The sequence below is a fragment of the Kogia breviceps genome, chromosome 3, assembly GCF_026419965.1.
Source record: "Kogia breviceps isolate mKogBre1 chromosome 3, mKogBre1 haplotype 1, whole genome shotgun sequence".
Classification (NCBI taxonomy): Eukaryota; Metazoa; Chordata; class Mammalia; order Artiodactyla; family Physeteridae; genus Kogia; species Kogia breviceps.
In genome coordinates, this window is record NC_081312.1 from 157,667,721 (window position 1) to 157,681,431 (window position 13,711).

The 13,711-nt window shown below is 41.8% G+C and overlaps 1 protein-coding gene across 13 annotated transcripts in view; it reads right to left on the reverse strand.

The window, feature by feature from the left end:
• Positions 1-3,934: 3,934 nt before the first annotated feature.
• Positions 3,935-13,711, reverse strand: part of TJP1 (tight junction protein 1) — a 257,714-nt gene continuing 247,937 nt past the window's right edge. For 6 of the 13 annotated variants that reach the window (XM_067030106.1, XM_067030109.1, XM_067030110.1 and 3 more), the window contains 4 exons: positions 11,084-11,564; positions 9,223-9,440; positions 8,023-8,166; positions 3,935-5,463 (listed from right to left, as the gene is read on the reverse strand). In XM_067030106.1, coding sequence (XP_066886207.1) covers positions 5,369-5,463; positions 8,023-8,166; positions 9,223-9,440; positions 11,084-11,564 — 938 coding nt within the window. In that variant the 3' untranslated portion in view covers positions 3,935-5,368. The remainder of the gene's footprint in view (positions 5,464-8,022; positions 8,167-9,222; positions 9,441-11,083; positions 11,565-13,711) is intronic. The other 7 variants (XM_067030107.1, XM_067030111.1, XM_059056821.2 and 4 more) reach the window with 2 other exon arrangements.

The window sequence follows — 13,711 nt, forward strand, 5'->3', positions numbered from 1 at the left end:
ATTTCCTTTCCCATGTCAGGGAAGTTTTTGACCATAATCTCTTCAAATATTTTCTCAGACCCTTGTCTTTCTCTTCTTCTTCTGGGACCCCTGTAATTCGAATGTTGGTGCATTTAATGTTGTTCCAGAGGTCTCTGAGACGGTCCTCAACTCTTTTCATTCTTTTTTCTTTACTCTGCTCCTTGGCAGTTATTTCCACCATTCTATCTTCCCCTCATTTGTTCGTCCTTCTGCCTCAGTTATTCTGCTATCAATTCCTTCTAGTGTATTTTTCATTTCATTTATTGTGTTGTTCATAGCTGTGTTTGTTCTTTAGTTCTAGGTCTTTGTTAAACATTTCATGTATTTTCTGAATCCGTGCCTCCATTCTATTTCTGAGATTTTCGATCATCTTTACTATCATTACTCTGAATTCCTTTTCAGGTAGGTTGACTCTTTCCTCTTCATTTATTTGGTCTTGTGGGTTTTTACCTTGCTCCTTCGTCTGTAACATATTTTTTTGTCGTTTCACTTTTTTTGATGGGTGTGGCTGTTTTCCTTGTTGTTTAGCCTGAGGTGTCCAGTGCTGGAGTTTGCACACAGCTGGACAAGAGCCCTGTCTTGTTGCTGAGATGAGGACCTTCGGGAGACCTCACTCTGATTAATATTCCCTGGGGTCTGAGGTTCTCTGTTAATATTCCCTGGGGTCTGAGTTTCCCTGGGGTCTGAGGTTCTCTGTGGCTGTATGGTGCGGCAAAAGAAGAAAAAAAAGAGTACAATAACAAAGAATAAAAAATAAAATAAAATTAGGAAAATAAAAAATATATTAGAAAAAATAAAAATATAAGTGAAACAGCAACAACAAGTTAAAACAGAAGCACAAAAGCAAAAAAAAAACCCCAAACTGGAAAAGGCCTCAGCTGTGGGGGTGGGGCTTAGGCGGGCTCGGGACCTATGCTAAGGACTTGTGCCACCGACAATGGCAGCATGGCTGGAGGGGTCATTGGAGTGTGGAATGTAGAAGTAAGGCCCTGGGTCGGGGTACGTAGACAGAGCTTAGGCTCAGTGCAGCCGGAAGGGCCCTCTGAGAGCAGAGGATCAGGCCCGGGACATCAGCAGGGTCCCAGTGCCCAAATGGGCAGGGGAAATTCCGGCCGCATTCCCTTCCGATCCTCTCATCTCCCTAGGGTACTCCCCGTTGCTCCCCTCACCATGGGTGGGCCCCTCTGGGCATGGGAACCCCTCCTCTCCCCCAGCTGCCCCTCTGGGGCACTGGTCCCATCCTGCCTCCACTTCTCCTCCCCTCTCCGCCCCCCTCTCATATCCTACCTGGTCGCTCAGGGGTTCATCCCATCCCCTTAAGTGTTTGTTGTCCCCCACCAGTGTCTGGTAGGTGCCCAGTTATGTGATTCAGTTATAACTAAATATATTCATTTTCAGATTCTTTTCCCATATAGGTTACTACACAATATTGAGATTTCCCTGCACTATACAGTAGATCCTTGTTGATTATTTTATATACAGTAGTGAGTATATGTTAATCCAACCTCCTAATTCATCCCTCCCCTCCCCTTTCCCCTTTGGAAACCATAAGTTTGTTTTTTGTTTTAATTCAGGTATATTTATTGAATATAAAAAACTAGAAATTAATAAAAGAGCAAGTGTATTTCCACAAATGGCTAACACAAATGCCTAAGTTTGTTTTTGAGGTCTGTGGCTGTCTTTTTTGTAAATAAGTTCATTTGTATCGTTTTTTAGATTCCAAATATGTGGTAATCATATGATACTTGTCATTTTCTAACTCACTTCAATTAGTATACTTATCTCTAGGTCCATTCATGTTGCTGCAAATGTCATTATTTCATTCTGTTATGGCTGAATAGTATTCCATTGTGTATGTGTACCACTTCTTTATCCATTCATCTGTCGATGGATACTTAGGTTTCTTCCATGTGTTTGCTATTTTAAATAGTGCTCAATGGACATTGGGGTGCATGCATCTTTTGGAATTAATGGTTTTCTCCTTATGTATGCCCAAGTGTGATTACTAGATCATATGGCAGCTCTATTTTTATTTTAAGTAACTTCCATACTATTTTCCATAGTGGCTGTACCAGTTTACGTTCACACCAACAGTGTAGGAGGGTTTCCTTTTCTTCACACCCTCTACACCATTTGTTTGCAGACTTTTTGATGATGGCCATTCTGAACAGCGTAAGGTGATACCTCATTAGAGTATTGATTTGCATTTTTCTAATAATTAGGGATGTTGAGCATCTTTTCATGTGTTTGTTGGCCTTCTATGTCTTCTTTGGAGAAATGTAAATTTAGGTTTTCTGCCTTTTTTTTTTTTTTTTTTTGAGGTATGCGGGCCTCACTGTTGTGGCCTCTCCTGTTGCAGACCACAGGCTCCGGATGCACAGGCTCAGCAGCCATGGCTCATGGGCCCAGCTGCTCCGCAGCATGTGGGATCTTCCAGGCCCGAGGCACAAACTCGCGTCTCCTGCATCGGCAGGCGGACTCTCAACGACTGTGCCACCAGGGAAGCCCCTGCCCATTTTTTTATTGGGTTGTTTTTTTTATATTGAGTTGCATGAGCTGTTTGTATATTTTGGAGATTAATCCTTTGTCCGTTGATTCATTTGCAAATATTTTATCCCATTCTGAAGACTGTCTTTTCATCTTGTTTATGGTTTCCTTTGCTGTGCTAAAAGCTTTTCAGTTTAATTAGGTCCCATTTGTTTATTTTTTTTCTCATTACTTTAGGAGGTGGGTGAAAAAAGATCTTGGTGCGATTTATGTCAAAGAGTGTTTTGCCTATGTTTTCCTCTTAAGAGTTTTATCTTGTTTGGCCTTACATTTAGGTCTTTAATCCATTTGGAGTTTATTTTTGTGTATGGTGTTAGGGAGTGTTCTAATTTCATTCTTTTACATGTAGCTGTCCATTTTTCCAGCACCACTTATTGAAGAGGCTGTCTTTGCTTTACTGTATATCCTTGCCTCCTCTGTTATAGATTCGGTGACCACAGGTGTATGGGTTTATCTCTGGGCTTTCTATCCTGTTCCATTGATCTGTATTTGTTTTTGTATGAGTACCATAGTATCTTGATTACTGTAGCTTTGTAGTATAGTCCGAAGTCAGGGACCCTGATACCTCCAGCTCCATTACCCCCACTCCCCTGCCCCACCAAGATTGCCTGGGCTACTCAAGGTGTTTCCATACAAATTGTAAAACTCTGTTCTAATTCTGTGAAAAATGCCATTGGTAATTTGATAGGGAGTACACTGAATCTGTAGATTGCTTTGGGCAGTACATTTTCACATTGATTCTTCCAGTCCAAGAACATGGTCTATCTCTCCATCTGTGTCATCTTTATTTCATCAGTATCTTATACTTTGCTGCATACAGGTCTTTTGCCTCCTTAGGTATGTTTATTCCTAGATAATTTATTCTTTTTGTTGCAGTGGTAAATGGGATTGTTTCCTTAATTTCTCTTTCTGATCTTTCATTGTTTAGTGTATAGGAATGCAAGAGATTTCTGTTTAATTTTGTATCCTTTGCCTTTACTAAATTCATTGATTAGCTCTGGTAACTTTCTGGTGGCATCTGCACGAACTGCAGATCATATCCCCACAATCGGCCCAATATGTTTTTCTAAAAACTATAAGGGAGGAGAAAAAACCATATACAAGTTGGCCCTACAGAACACGAATAAACACATACCTCCACATACACTTACAGGCACAGTGGGAAGACTCTGCCTGCCCCCCCTTCTCCTGCTCTGTCTTCTGCCAGGATGCACTGGCAACAGGGGCTCACTCCAAATCCCCCACCCCCACCAGGACCAACGTGGCAGCAGGCAACTGGGTGATGAGGATCAGCGTCCAGGATTTTAAACTAGGATTATCAAGTTAAACAATACTAGAAATAGTGGGCAAACAGACCAAACCAGCATTTTATTTTAAAAAGTTTTATTCTGCAGATTTAGAAATTTGAGATTTTTTTTTAATAACTGCAAAAGAAATTCAGTCACACCTATTGATTAACAGAATGTAGTGGTGTATTATCTAAACAGAAATTGTGCTGATGTGCCATAATAAATTGTCTATTAGTAAAAAAATACACTTTAGGGCACAGCATCATATCACAAATTACAATAGGGATACTTTGCAAGAATTTATTCAAACTAGAGAATTCTGAGTAACTGTGTCTTTTGAATGCAGCATTTAAAAATGTAACAACTGTGCATTCTTTTTCTTAAAAAACTGACCTTGTGTGTGTCATAGAAATGCTGCTTTATTGCTGCAGAGGTCAAAGTTCAAGGCTCAAGAGGTACAGGAGAGAATACAAAGGTAGCCTTAAGAAACTTGGTTTTGTTTATGTATAAAAAAGGTAAAGTTTATAAAAGTTAATTTACAAACCAAGAACAAAGTGGTATGCACGCCTTATGTACAAGCATCCTTAAAACATCAAAAGTTTTTAAATGCATAGCCAAAAAAAAAAAGAGAAAACCACCACTGCCCCTTGCCAAACAAACAAAACAAAAAAAACCACCCCAAATCACACCATTATTTTCTTCTGGGTGATTACACATTTCTGAAACCACCAAATCCACAATTTACTCAATCTTTTCATGATACAGTATCTAGATGTGCACAAAAGCCATAAAAACTTAGTAATACACAGAACGATCTAAGAATTAAAAACACAAGGGTAAGGCATTCCTGCTGGTTAGTATGTCTATGGTGATATGGTTAACTTATAGATCCAAAGAGGCCACAGAACCAGTCTCACATGCTTTGGTGTCCTTCCCTAAGAAAAATGAGTTTTCATATACAGTAAGTAATTGTCTTCACTTGCCCCGCCCCACCAAAAAAACACAAAAAACTATAAATTCCCCTTGCTGTACATTTCTGTTAAATCCACTACACTGGTTATACATTTGAGGTGCTTTTTAAAAACGTGTGATTACCTCATGCATAATAAAAATGTGTATGCCAGGCCAGGGCCATAATAAAGTCTGAAACAGTGTACTTTGGAAAGAACAGAACTCAAATGCACCCCATTTACTGGCTGGTATTTTAACGGAAATCAATCAATATGTGAAGTTAAGCAGTGACCATATAAAAGTACAAAACTCATTACAAAGCATCACATCTTGGAGCCTGTAGCCAACACCAACCCCCAACATGCAGCAGGCAGCATGTTTCCCGAGCGTGGTTCAGGGTATGTTCACTCAGCCTCTCCAGTTCAAACAAAGTGTGTGATACTAACACACTGCAGTATCAATTCTAGGAAAAGTATAATACTTGATGGAGTGGTTCCATTTAGATTTAGTAAGTTTAACCCAGTTTCACATTATTTAATCAAGTTCCTATATTTTAAGAATTAAAAGTGGTCAATCAGGACAGAAACACAGTTTGCTCCAACAAGATAATTTGGATCTCCAGGAAGACACTTGTTTTGCCAGGTTTTAGGATCACCTATGAGAGAAAAAAAAAGTTCATGTCATTTCTGGTTGGTTAAACTGCTATCTCTAATGCTTTGCAATCATGGGACAAACATAAACATACATATTTAGATACAATTTTCCTCTCTGTCTTCAGCATAATGCACTTGTACCAAAACTGTTACTGCTATATATTTACTTCATTGGAGACCCACTGGAATCTAATGATCCAAAAGCTGTCTCTTTAAAAAATTTTTTTTTGTTTTCAAGTTTGAGCCTTTTAAAAAATGAATAAAAGTTAGGGTGATCATGTGCCTGGGACAGTTCCAGTTTGTCCGAGTCCAAACACTTATTACAAGTACCCTTCTTTCACTTTCAAAAGTTTAGACAATAATTATATGATCACCCCATTTGAGCTGAGTATGAGAACACATTTCTCACACTTGCCAGACCAAATGAAACCCTGAACACTCTGCAGAATTCGGTTCTTAAGGAGTCTCCTCCCCTTTACAAAAAAAAAAAAATTTCATTGAGACTGGGCCAGAGATTCTTAGCCCTGATCCTGCTGTACAACAAAACCATTCATGATGCTTCCAAAAGTCACTGAACTGAGTAAGACTGAAGCAGGACCTGGGCTTTGGAGTTTTTAACCAGCTTTTTACCAGGTGATTTGAGATTTGCAGCTACAGCTAAGGAGCCCTGGCAGTGGACTCATCGTAAAGAACACTGGGACAGCCGTACATCTCTTGTGTCCATGGTAAATGACAGTCAAAGCTGCTGCCTGTAGGAGCAGTTCTGCCCCCCAGGGGACAATGTCTGGAGGCAATTTTGCTTGTCACAACTGGCATCTAGTGGGTGGAGGCCAGGGAGGCTGCTAAACACCCCGAAGACTGTAAGCTGTCTGTTACCTAAGCGATGTCTGAGTCATGGTGGGCTTAGCAGTTTAAAACAGAGGGGTTTAACTTCACAGATACACGTGAGCTTATGCAATACTGCAGATAAATTGTTTAAGCAATGAGACACAGTAATGACAACTCTTGGGAAAAACTATCTTTAGGTTCAAAATTCTTTCCAATATACTAATAAATACTTCTTGGAATTAAGTCAGTAGCTATTAAAATCTACCCTTGACTTTTTAAAACAGAAATTTATAGTAGCAAAAGCATTCCAAAGCCACACAGAATTACATAAAATTACATTTCTCTTCTAGGTGTACATACTCAAATTTAACACAAGAAAAAGTAAGTTGTTTCAATCTAACAAAATAACTTATGTTCTGTGGCACAAAACAAATTATACAAAGCGTACTGATTTTTTTCTTATCTGGAAAAAAATCGCTTATAAAACAAGTAATGACAGATAGTTACTTTAAGGACCCTCAACCTATTTTGGGCTAGCAGCCCACACTAAAACCTGACTTTTAGAATATATGTGGTTTTTTTTTTTTTTTGTGGTACGCGGGCCTCTCACTGTTGTGGCCTCTCCCATTGCGGAGCGCAGGCTCTGGACGCACAGGCTCAGTGGCCATGGCTCACGGGCCCAGCCGCTCTGCGGCATGTGGGATCTTCCTGGACTGGGGCACAAACCTGTGTCCCCTGCATCGGCAGGCGGATTCTCAACCACTGCGCCACCAGGGAAGCCCTAGAATATGTTTTAAATGCAGTTTTATTAATGTAATTCATTAGTTCAAACTAGGCTAATAAAATGTTTCTCAGTGGAGTCCTTGAAGAACTTTTCCCAGAAAATGGGGTACTTGTGAATGAATATATGTAATATTTTATGTTGGGTAATATTAAAATATGTTCTTTATACCATAAAACTCTATTTCATACTGTACCAAACTAAAACTGTATAATGCTCATCTGATTTATCAAAAATTCAGAACTTTAAATTATTTTTTTCTACATCAGGTTCAATTAAAGTGTTCTATGCCATAAATACAGAAAGTTCTGACTTTAGTCTGACTTAGTCACCCAAGGAAGTGAGAAATGTGAATGGAAATGGAAGCTTTGAAATTATGATCTCGACAGCAAAAAGCCATTTTTAAAGTGTATTACAGAAATTATTTTGAGTTTTACATGGAAAAACCATGGCCAAGTATGATCACAGTGTAAGGTCTTTTATCTTTCAAGCTTCTCTACTGTGTGTGTGTATACACACACACACACACACCTACAAAGTATATATATATACACTTCGTAGACTGAGAAATAGTAACCAAAAATAGAAATTATTACATAAAGGAATCAAATCATTTTAGTATAAAGATGAAAATGCATATATATGTAGGACAATATCAATTCTCCCACCTCATCTTAAAAATTTTGACAGAACAAATAATTTTGTTGAACACCAAGAAACAGTCAACCTTTGGCCAAATCATCAATGTTTACAAGACAGAAGCTTCTCTACCTTTCAGTTTTCATTTACAATATATGCACCACAAATAAACTCCAAAACACTGGTGATGCCTACAAGGCCACAGGAACAGAGGGAGGATCTGTGCACAGACAGTACGGGTAGCTCCGTCAGCCCAGGGGTCAATCAACGACAGTACCCAAAGCCCCCAAAGGACAGAGTGAAGACAGCATACCCGACGAGGAGTCGGATGATTTTAGAGCAAAAGACCAACCGTCAGGAGTCATGGACGCACAGTGTGGTAAGCGCAGCTCCACGGGCTTCAGGAACTTGAGGCCATGGGGCCCGCACATCACTAAGGGGCTCAGCAGGGTCTCACCTGGGGCGGGGCAGGGGGAGACAGGTTAGATGGCTGGCTTCCTTCTGGACCCACAGTTCTTCTCACGCTCCTTCTAACCATATGCTTTAAAGCCAAAGAGGGTTAGATCTCTATAGTAGCACTGACGAAGAAAAATGTAACAGGATCCACAGATGTAACTTAATATTTTCCAGTAGCCACATTAAAAAGGAACAGTTGAAGTCAAGTTTAATATTTTATATAACCCAATATACCCAAAACATTATTTCAACATGTGAGCAACATACTGAATCTTTGAAACTGGTATGTATTTTACACTTCTAGCCCGTTTCAATTAAAATAGCCACAACGTTGCTGGTGGCTACTTCATTCAATCACAGCATTCTTATGGTGTAAGACATACTCAAACATTTTACAAATGTTACTTATATCTTGTGTTTTTAATGCTGTATTTGCTACAGACTTGGTTTAAGAGATTCATGCAGGAGAGCCAACATGTTAGTATTCTGGCAAAATGTACAAAAATGAGCTAAAGTATTCTAAAAGAAGTTGCAACATGGTTCATTATCATATCATCCTGATAGATCTGGAAGACTGTGAAAAATAAGAGCATTCCTAGATTCCTGAAGCAGCTCAGAAACACACACCGCGACAGCCGATGGGGATGCTTCCTCTTCTGCGGCGTGTTCACTTATGCTAGGACCTAACCCGAGAGCCTTACATTCCACCAGCAGGTGGCGGCACAGAGCAAGGCCTTTGGAGTGGGTGTTACCTAATCCAGCTCTAGAGCTGCAAAGCAGGAACGATTCAAAGACAAATCTGGTGAGGTCAGCTAAGACTGGCTGGCAAGTACAGGAGTGCCCATGACCCGCCCCCTATTGTCACTGTCACAATGAAGGTAGCACAGGCTCCCCTCTCCACAGTGCTCATTTGAGAGGCCCTCCCTAGTAGAAGGAACTTGAGGGCAGCCAGGGTGGGAGCAGAAAAGAGGTCTCCTGTCTACTGAGCACGATAAGCTTTGAAGAGCACACAGGGCAACTCGAGTTACTGAAACTAAGCAGGAAACCACACACTCACCTTTCTCCTTATCCAAAGGCGGGAGGATGCTGTTGTCCCGGCAGACCTTGAAATAGATTTCCTGCTCGACTCCCTCAGGAATGGCTCCTTGTGGGATAATTATACTAACGCCGGTCTCTATGGAGCTCAGCACCCCACCGTTGCTGTTAAATACGCCGCGGGCGGTGGCCACCACAGTGTGACCATCCTCATCTTCATCCTCTTCTACAGCTGAGGGACTGAGAGTTCAGAAATGGCTAATGAGTACATTCCTAGTGACATTACAGGAGCTTTCACTGCTAGTCTAGTCAGTGGGTTCATTCTATTTTTATCTCTCCATATAATCAAGCAGTTACTTACTTTGATAAGTTTTCAGTGACCGACAGACTTTACTCACAGGGATAACTAAGCATATTCTTCCTCGAGAAGTCAATGTCATTTTTAAAGGTAACTAGTTAAGTTCCCTTCATTACTGATTTTTGCAATCAGAACATGCAAAGCCTGATACATTGCTCACCCAATACTTTACATCCATGAAACTGGTGTTTTAAAATTGATGGCACATCATGGTTTAATTGGTAGCATGTTTTTTCCTTCTTAGTGATACGTAAGACAGTGGTGCATCTCATGGCATCTTAGACCTGATAAAATACACTAATTAGGCTTGCTCTCTCCTGAGGATTTCTGGTGTGCATACTATGGCTCCCCACTCCCTAAGCACAGACGCCCAGTTCCGTGAGGTAATAAACACTCTGGTGTGGGCAATCGCTCATGGAGAGGAGATGGTCCATTCATGTGGTTCACACAAAGACGCCTGAGGCAGAGGGGATGTGGTACCAATTCTCCTTCAAAAGTGCAGGTTCTCAGGACTTCTTGAAGCAGTTTTGAGCCAGGACTAAAGGTGAGCAGAAAGATGGGCCAACAAAATGAAAGTAAGTACAGGGAGCTGCGGCTTCACTCTTCCGTGGCCAGAGTGGTGGGGATGGGCTCCCCAGGGCAATGGTACCACAGGGCCCCTGTGAGGGGGGCCTGCTCCTCCACATCCCCCTGGCTGTCCTTCCGCTCAGGAGGCAGCCTGCAGGTGACCCGCGAGTACTTTCTGCGTCAGTGGCTTAGGGAGGTTTCTGCGTGGCTAGCACGGGTCTGGTCGGTCACTGTGCAGATGAGTGAGGGGGTGTAGGGAGCGTGGCTCCAGGTAGGCTGGCTTCATCTCATTTGCTCAGCCATCTGACCAAAACTATTAAGAAAGCTCTTTTTTTTTTTTTTTTTGCAGTACACGGGCCTCTCACTGTTGTAGCCTCTCCCGTTGTGGAGCACAGGCCCAGCCGCTCCGCGGCATGCGGGATCCTCCCGGACCGGGGCACTAACCCGCGTCCCTTGCATCAGCACGCGGACTCACAACCACTGTGCCACCAGGGAAGCCCAAGAAAGGTTTTTAAACAACCATTTTGAGGTTATTACATCTTTACTTCTTTTCAAACTCACTGTTGAATAAACAGTGGATGAGGAATACAGATACTCTTATTTTTGAGATATTCTCCAAACGTGCCTCCCCAGCTGGAGGTCAGAGGTCATGGCAAGCCAGGGCTGGTTAGGAGTCTGGCTCTGAGGTCAGAAGCCAGACCAGTGGCTGGGTCTAGGCTCCCTGAGCACGGCTGTGTGACCCTTAGTGAAATACAGTGCCTCTCAGCCTGGTTTCTTACACAATGGAGATAATGAGCACCAGCTTTAGTGCCTCTTGCAGAACCTTTAGTCATTCCAACATTTTGGACAACACCATTCAGCTTAAAAGTTTGAGTTGAAATCATCAGTCAGGTTCCCAAAACTACACCCAACTCATGTGACAGACATCACCAGGCCAAGAAAAAGGCAAAAATCTTACCTCACGGGCACAGCTTTAGGCCCCGTGCTGATACTGTTTACTTGATATTTAGGCTTATTATCTGCGTGGACAGAGAACGTCTCAACTCCACTGTCAAACTCCAGAGGCTGCGTGGAACCGTGTGCTTTCACCAGAGTTTTCGGAGAAGTGGGGGCTTTGGAAGACAAGTCAGGTTTATGTGCAGTTTCACTCGTCAGGAGATTGTGACTGAATTTAGGACTTTCAAACTTGCGTTCAAATGGCCGCGCAGAACTTGTATATGGTTTTGGTGTGAATCGATTGTATGCTGGAGTGATCGTTTTCTGAGTCTGTTCGGCCCCATTAGCTGGGGCTTTATCTTGGAAACTTTTCTGGGGATAGAAAGCAGGCTGGGCAGCGTCTTCTCGGTTGGCTGGTCTATAAGCTGCTGGCTTATTCTGAGATGGAGGTGGGTCTGGTTTGGACACTAAAGAGCTCTGAAAATCCAATGACATGGAATTACCTGAAAAACACACACATGTAAGTATTTATTTCAAAAACTTCCTGAAAACAGAGTATAATCTGTAAAAATATTGAATTACTATGTTGTACATCAAAACTAATATTATAGGCTTCCCTGCTGGCGCAGCGGTTGAGAGTCCCCCTGCCAATGCAGGGGACGTGGGCTTGTGCCCCGGTCTGGGAAGGTCCCACATGCCGCGGAGCGGCTGGGCCCATGAGCCATGGCCACTGGGCCTGCGCGTCCGGAGCCTGTGCTCCGCAACGGGAGAGGCCACAGCAGTGAGAGGCCCGCGTACCGCCAAAAAAAAAAAACAAACAAAAAAACAAAAAAACCCCAACTAATATTAAAAGTCAACTATACTTCAATAAGAAAAACAATAAAGTACATTCGGTGGCTTGAACAAAAAAAAGAATTACAAACCCATCTCTAACTGACTGTAATGGTTTGTGATATGGAAAAGATGTTATAATGGGTCAATAAAATCTATCCAGATGAGTAATTCATTCATGAAAGTATCAAGTGATATTCTGTAGGAGACCGTGGTGACCATGTTAAACTAAAATCTTGAAACAATTTTTCATCCATACAGAAAACAAAAACCAAAACACCCTTCCTGACACAAGTTCTAACAGTCACTTGATGTCCCTCTCATCTTAACCTATCCTGGTGTCAGAGTCAATGACTGGGTCTGGGTCAGCAGTCTGAGGACACTCTTGACCCCTGGTGGCTGTGTGTGATGCTGAGGGGCCAGGAGGTAGCAGGGACACCCGGGACAGTGTTCATGTACCTGCTGCCTGGAGTCAGGGTCATGTGGCTGGGAGTCCTGGCCTCCAGAGGCTGGCATTGGAGTGACCCCGCTCCAGTGTCCACAATAAATTAGAAACAGAATGACAAAACTGGCCATGTTAAAAAATAAAAAAAATCAGTACTACAAAACTCACCATAATTAAAGAAAAGTCACAGATTGGCAGAAGCTATTTACAACATGTATAACTGATTTAAAAAAAAAATTAGGATCCAAAACCTATGAAGAATACCTATACATCCATAAGAAACAATCAACCAACAGGAAAATAGGCAAAGATCTGAACAAGCAAAAACACAAGACTAGACTAACCAGTAATCATACAATAAGATACTCAACATCACTATTAATTGGGAAAATGCAAAACAAAACCAAAAAACATCATTTCACATCCATTAAATTGGCAAAACTTACAAGTTTGGTAATGCCAAGCATTGGCAAAGATGTGGAATAACAGAAATTTCCATGTACAGATCTTCCTTGACTTCCCAGGGGAGGTTCAAAGTCAAAAATGTGCTTAATACATGGGACCTACCAGAACATTGTAGCTCAGCCCAGTCTCCCTGAACATGCTCAGAATACTCTCACTAGCCTACAGTTGGGCAAGATCATCTAACACAAAATATTATAATAAAGTGTTAAATATCTCAAGTGATCTATTGAATACTGTCCTGTAAGTAAAAAACAGACTGGCTGTCTGGGTCCAGGACAGTTCAAAGTGTGTCAGTTATTCACCCCCATGATGCAGCGTCTGACTGGAGGGCTCTTCTCACAGCCGCTGGCCAGCTTCACAAGAAACTGTATTGCTTATTGCTAACCTGAGAAAAGATCGAAATTCGAAGTAGTTTCTAGTGAATGTGTATCGCTTCTGCACCACGTAAAGTCAAACCGTCATAAGTCAGGGACCCTCTGTACCGCTGGTGGCAGTGCAAAATAGCACCAACTGAATTCTATGAAATAATTAAGGAAAAAATCATATCAGTGCTATACAAACTCTTCCAGAAATGAGAAAAAGAGGGAACACGTCCCATCTCTCTTTCATGAAACTAGCACAACTTTGATACCAAAACTAGACAAGGACATTATAAGGAATAAACCAAAGCTCCTTACGAACATAGTAAGATAACTTATTACAGAAACAGAATGAAGGAGACAAATCTTAGGATCATCTTAGTGCGTTTGGCCCTCTGTATCTGCGGATGCAGAGCCCATGGACACAGAGGGTTGACTGTACTACACCAGTTACACAGGGGACTTGTGTATCCGCAGATTTCAGTGTGCATGGTGGGATGGGGGTGAAGGGGGGAGGTCCTCGAATCAGTCCCCTGTGGATACTGAGGGA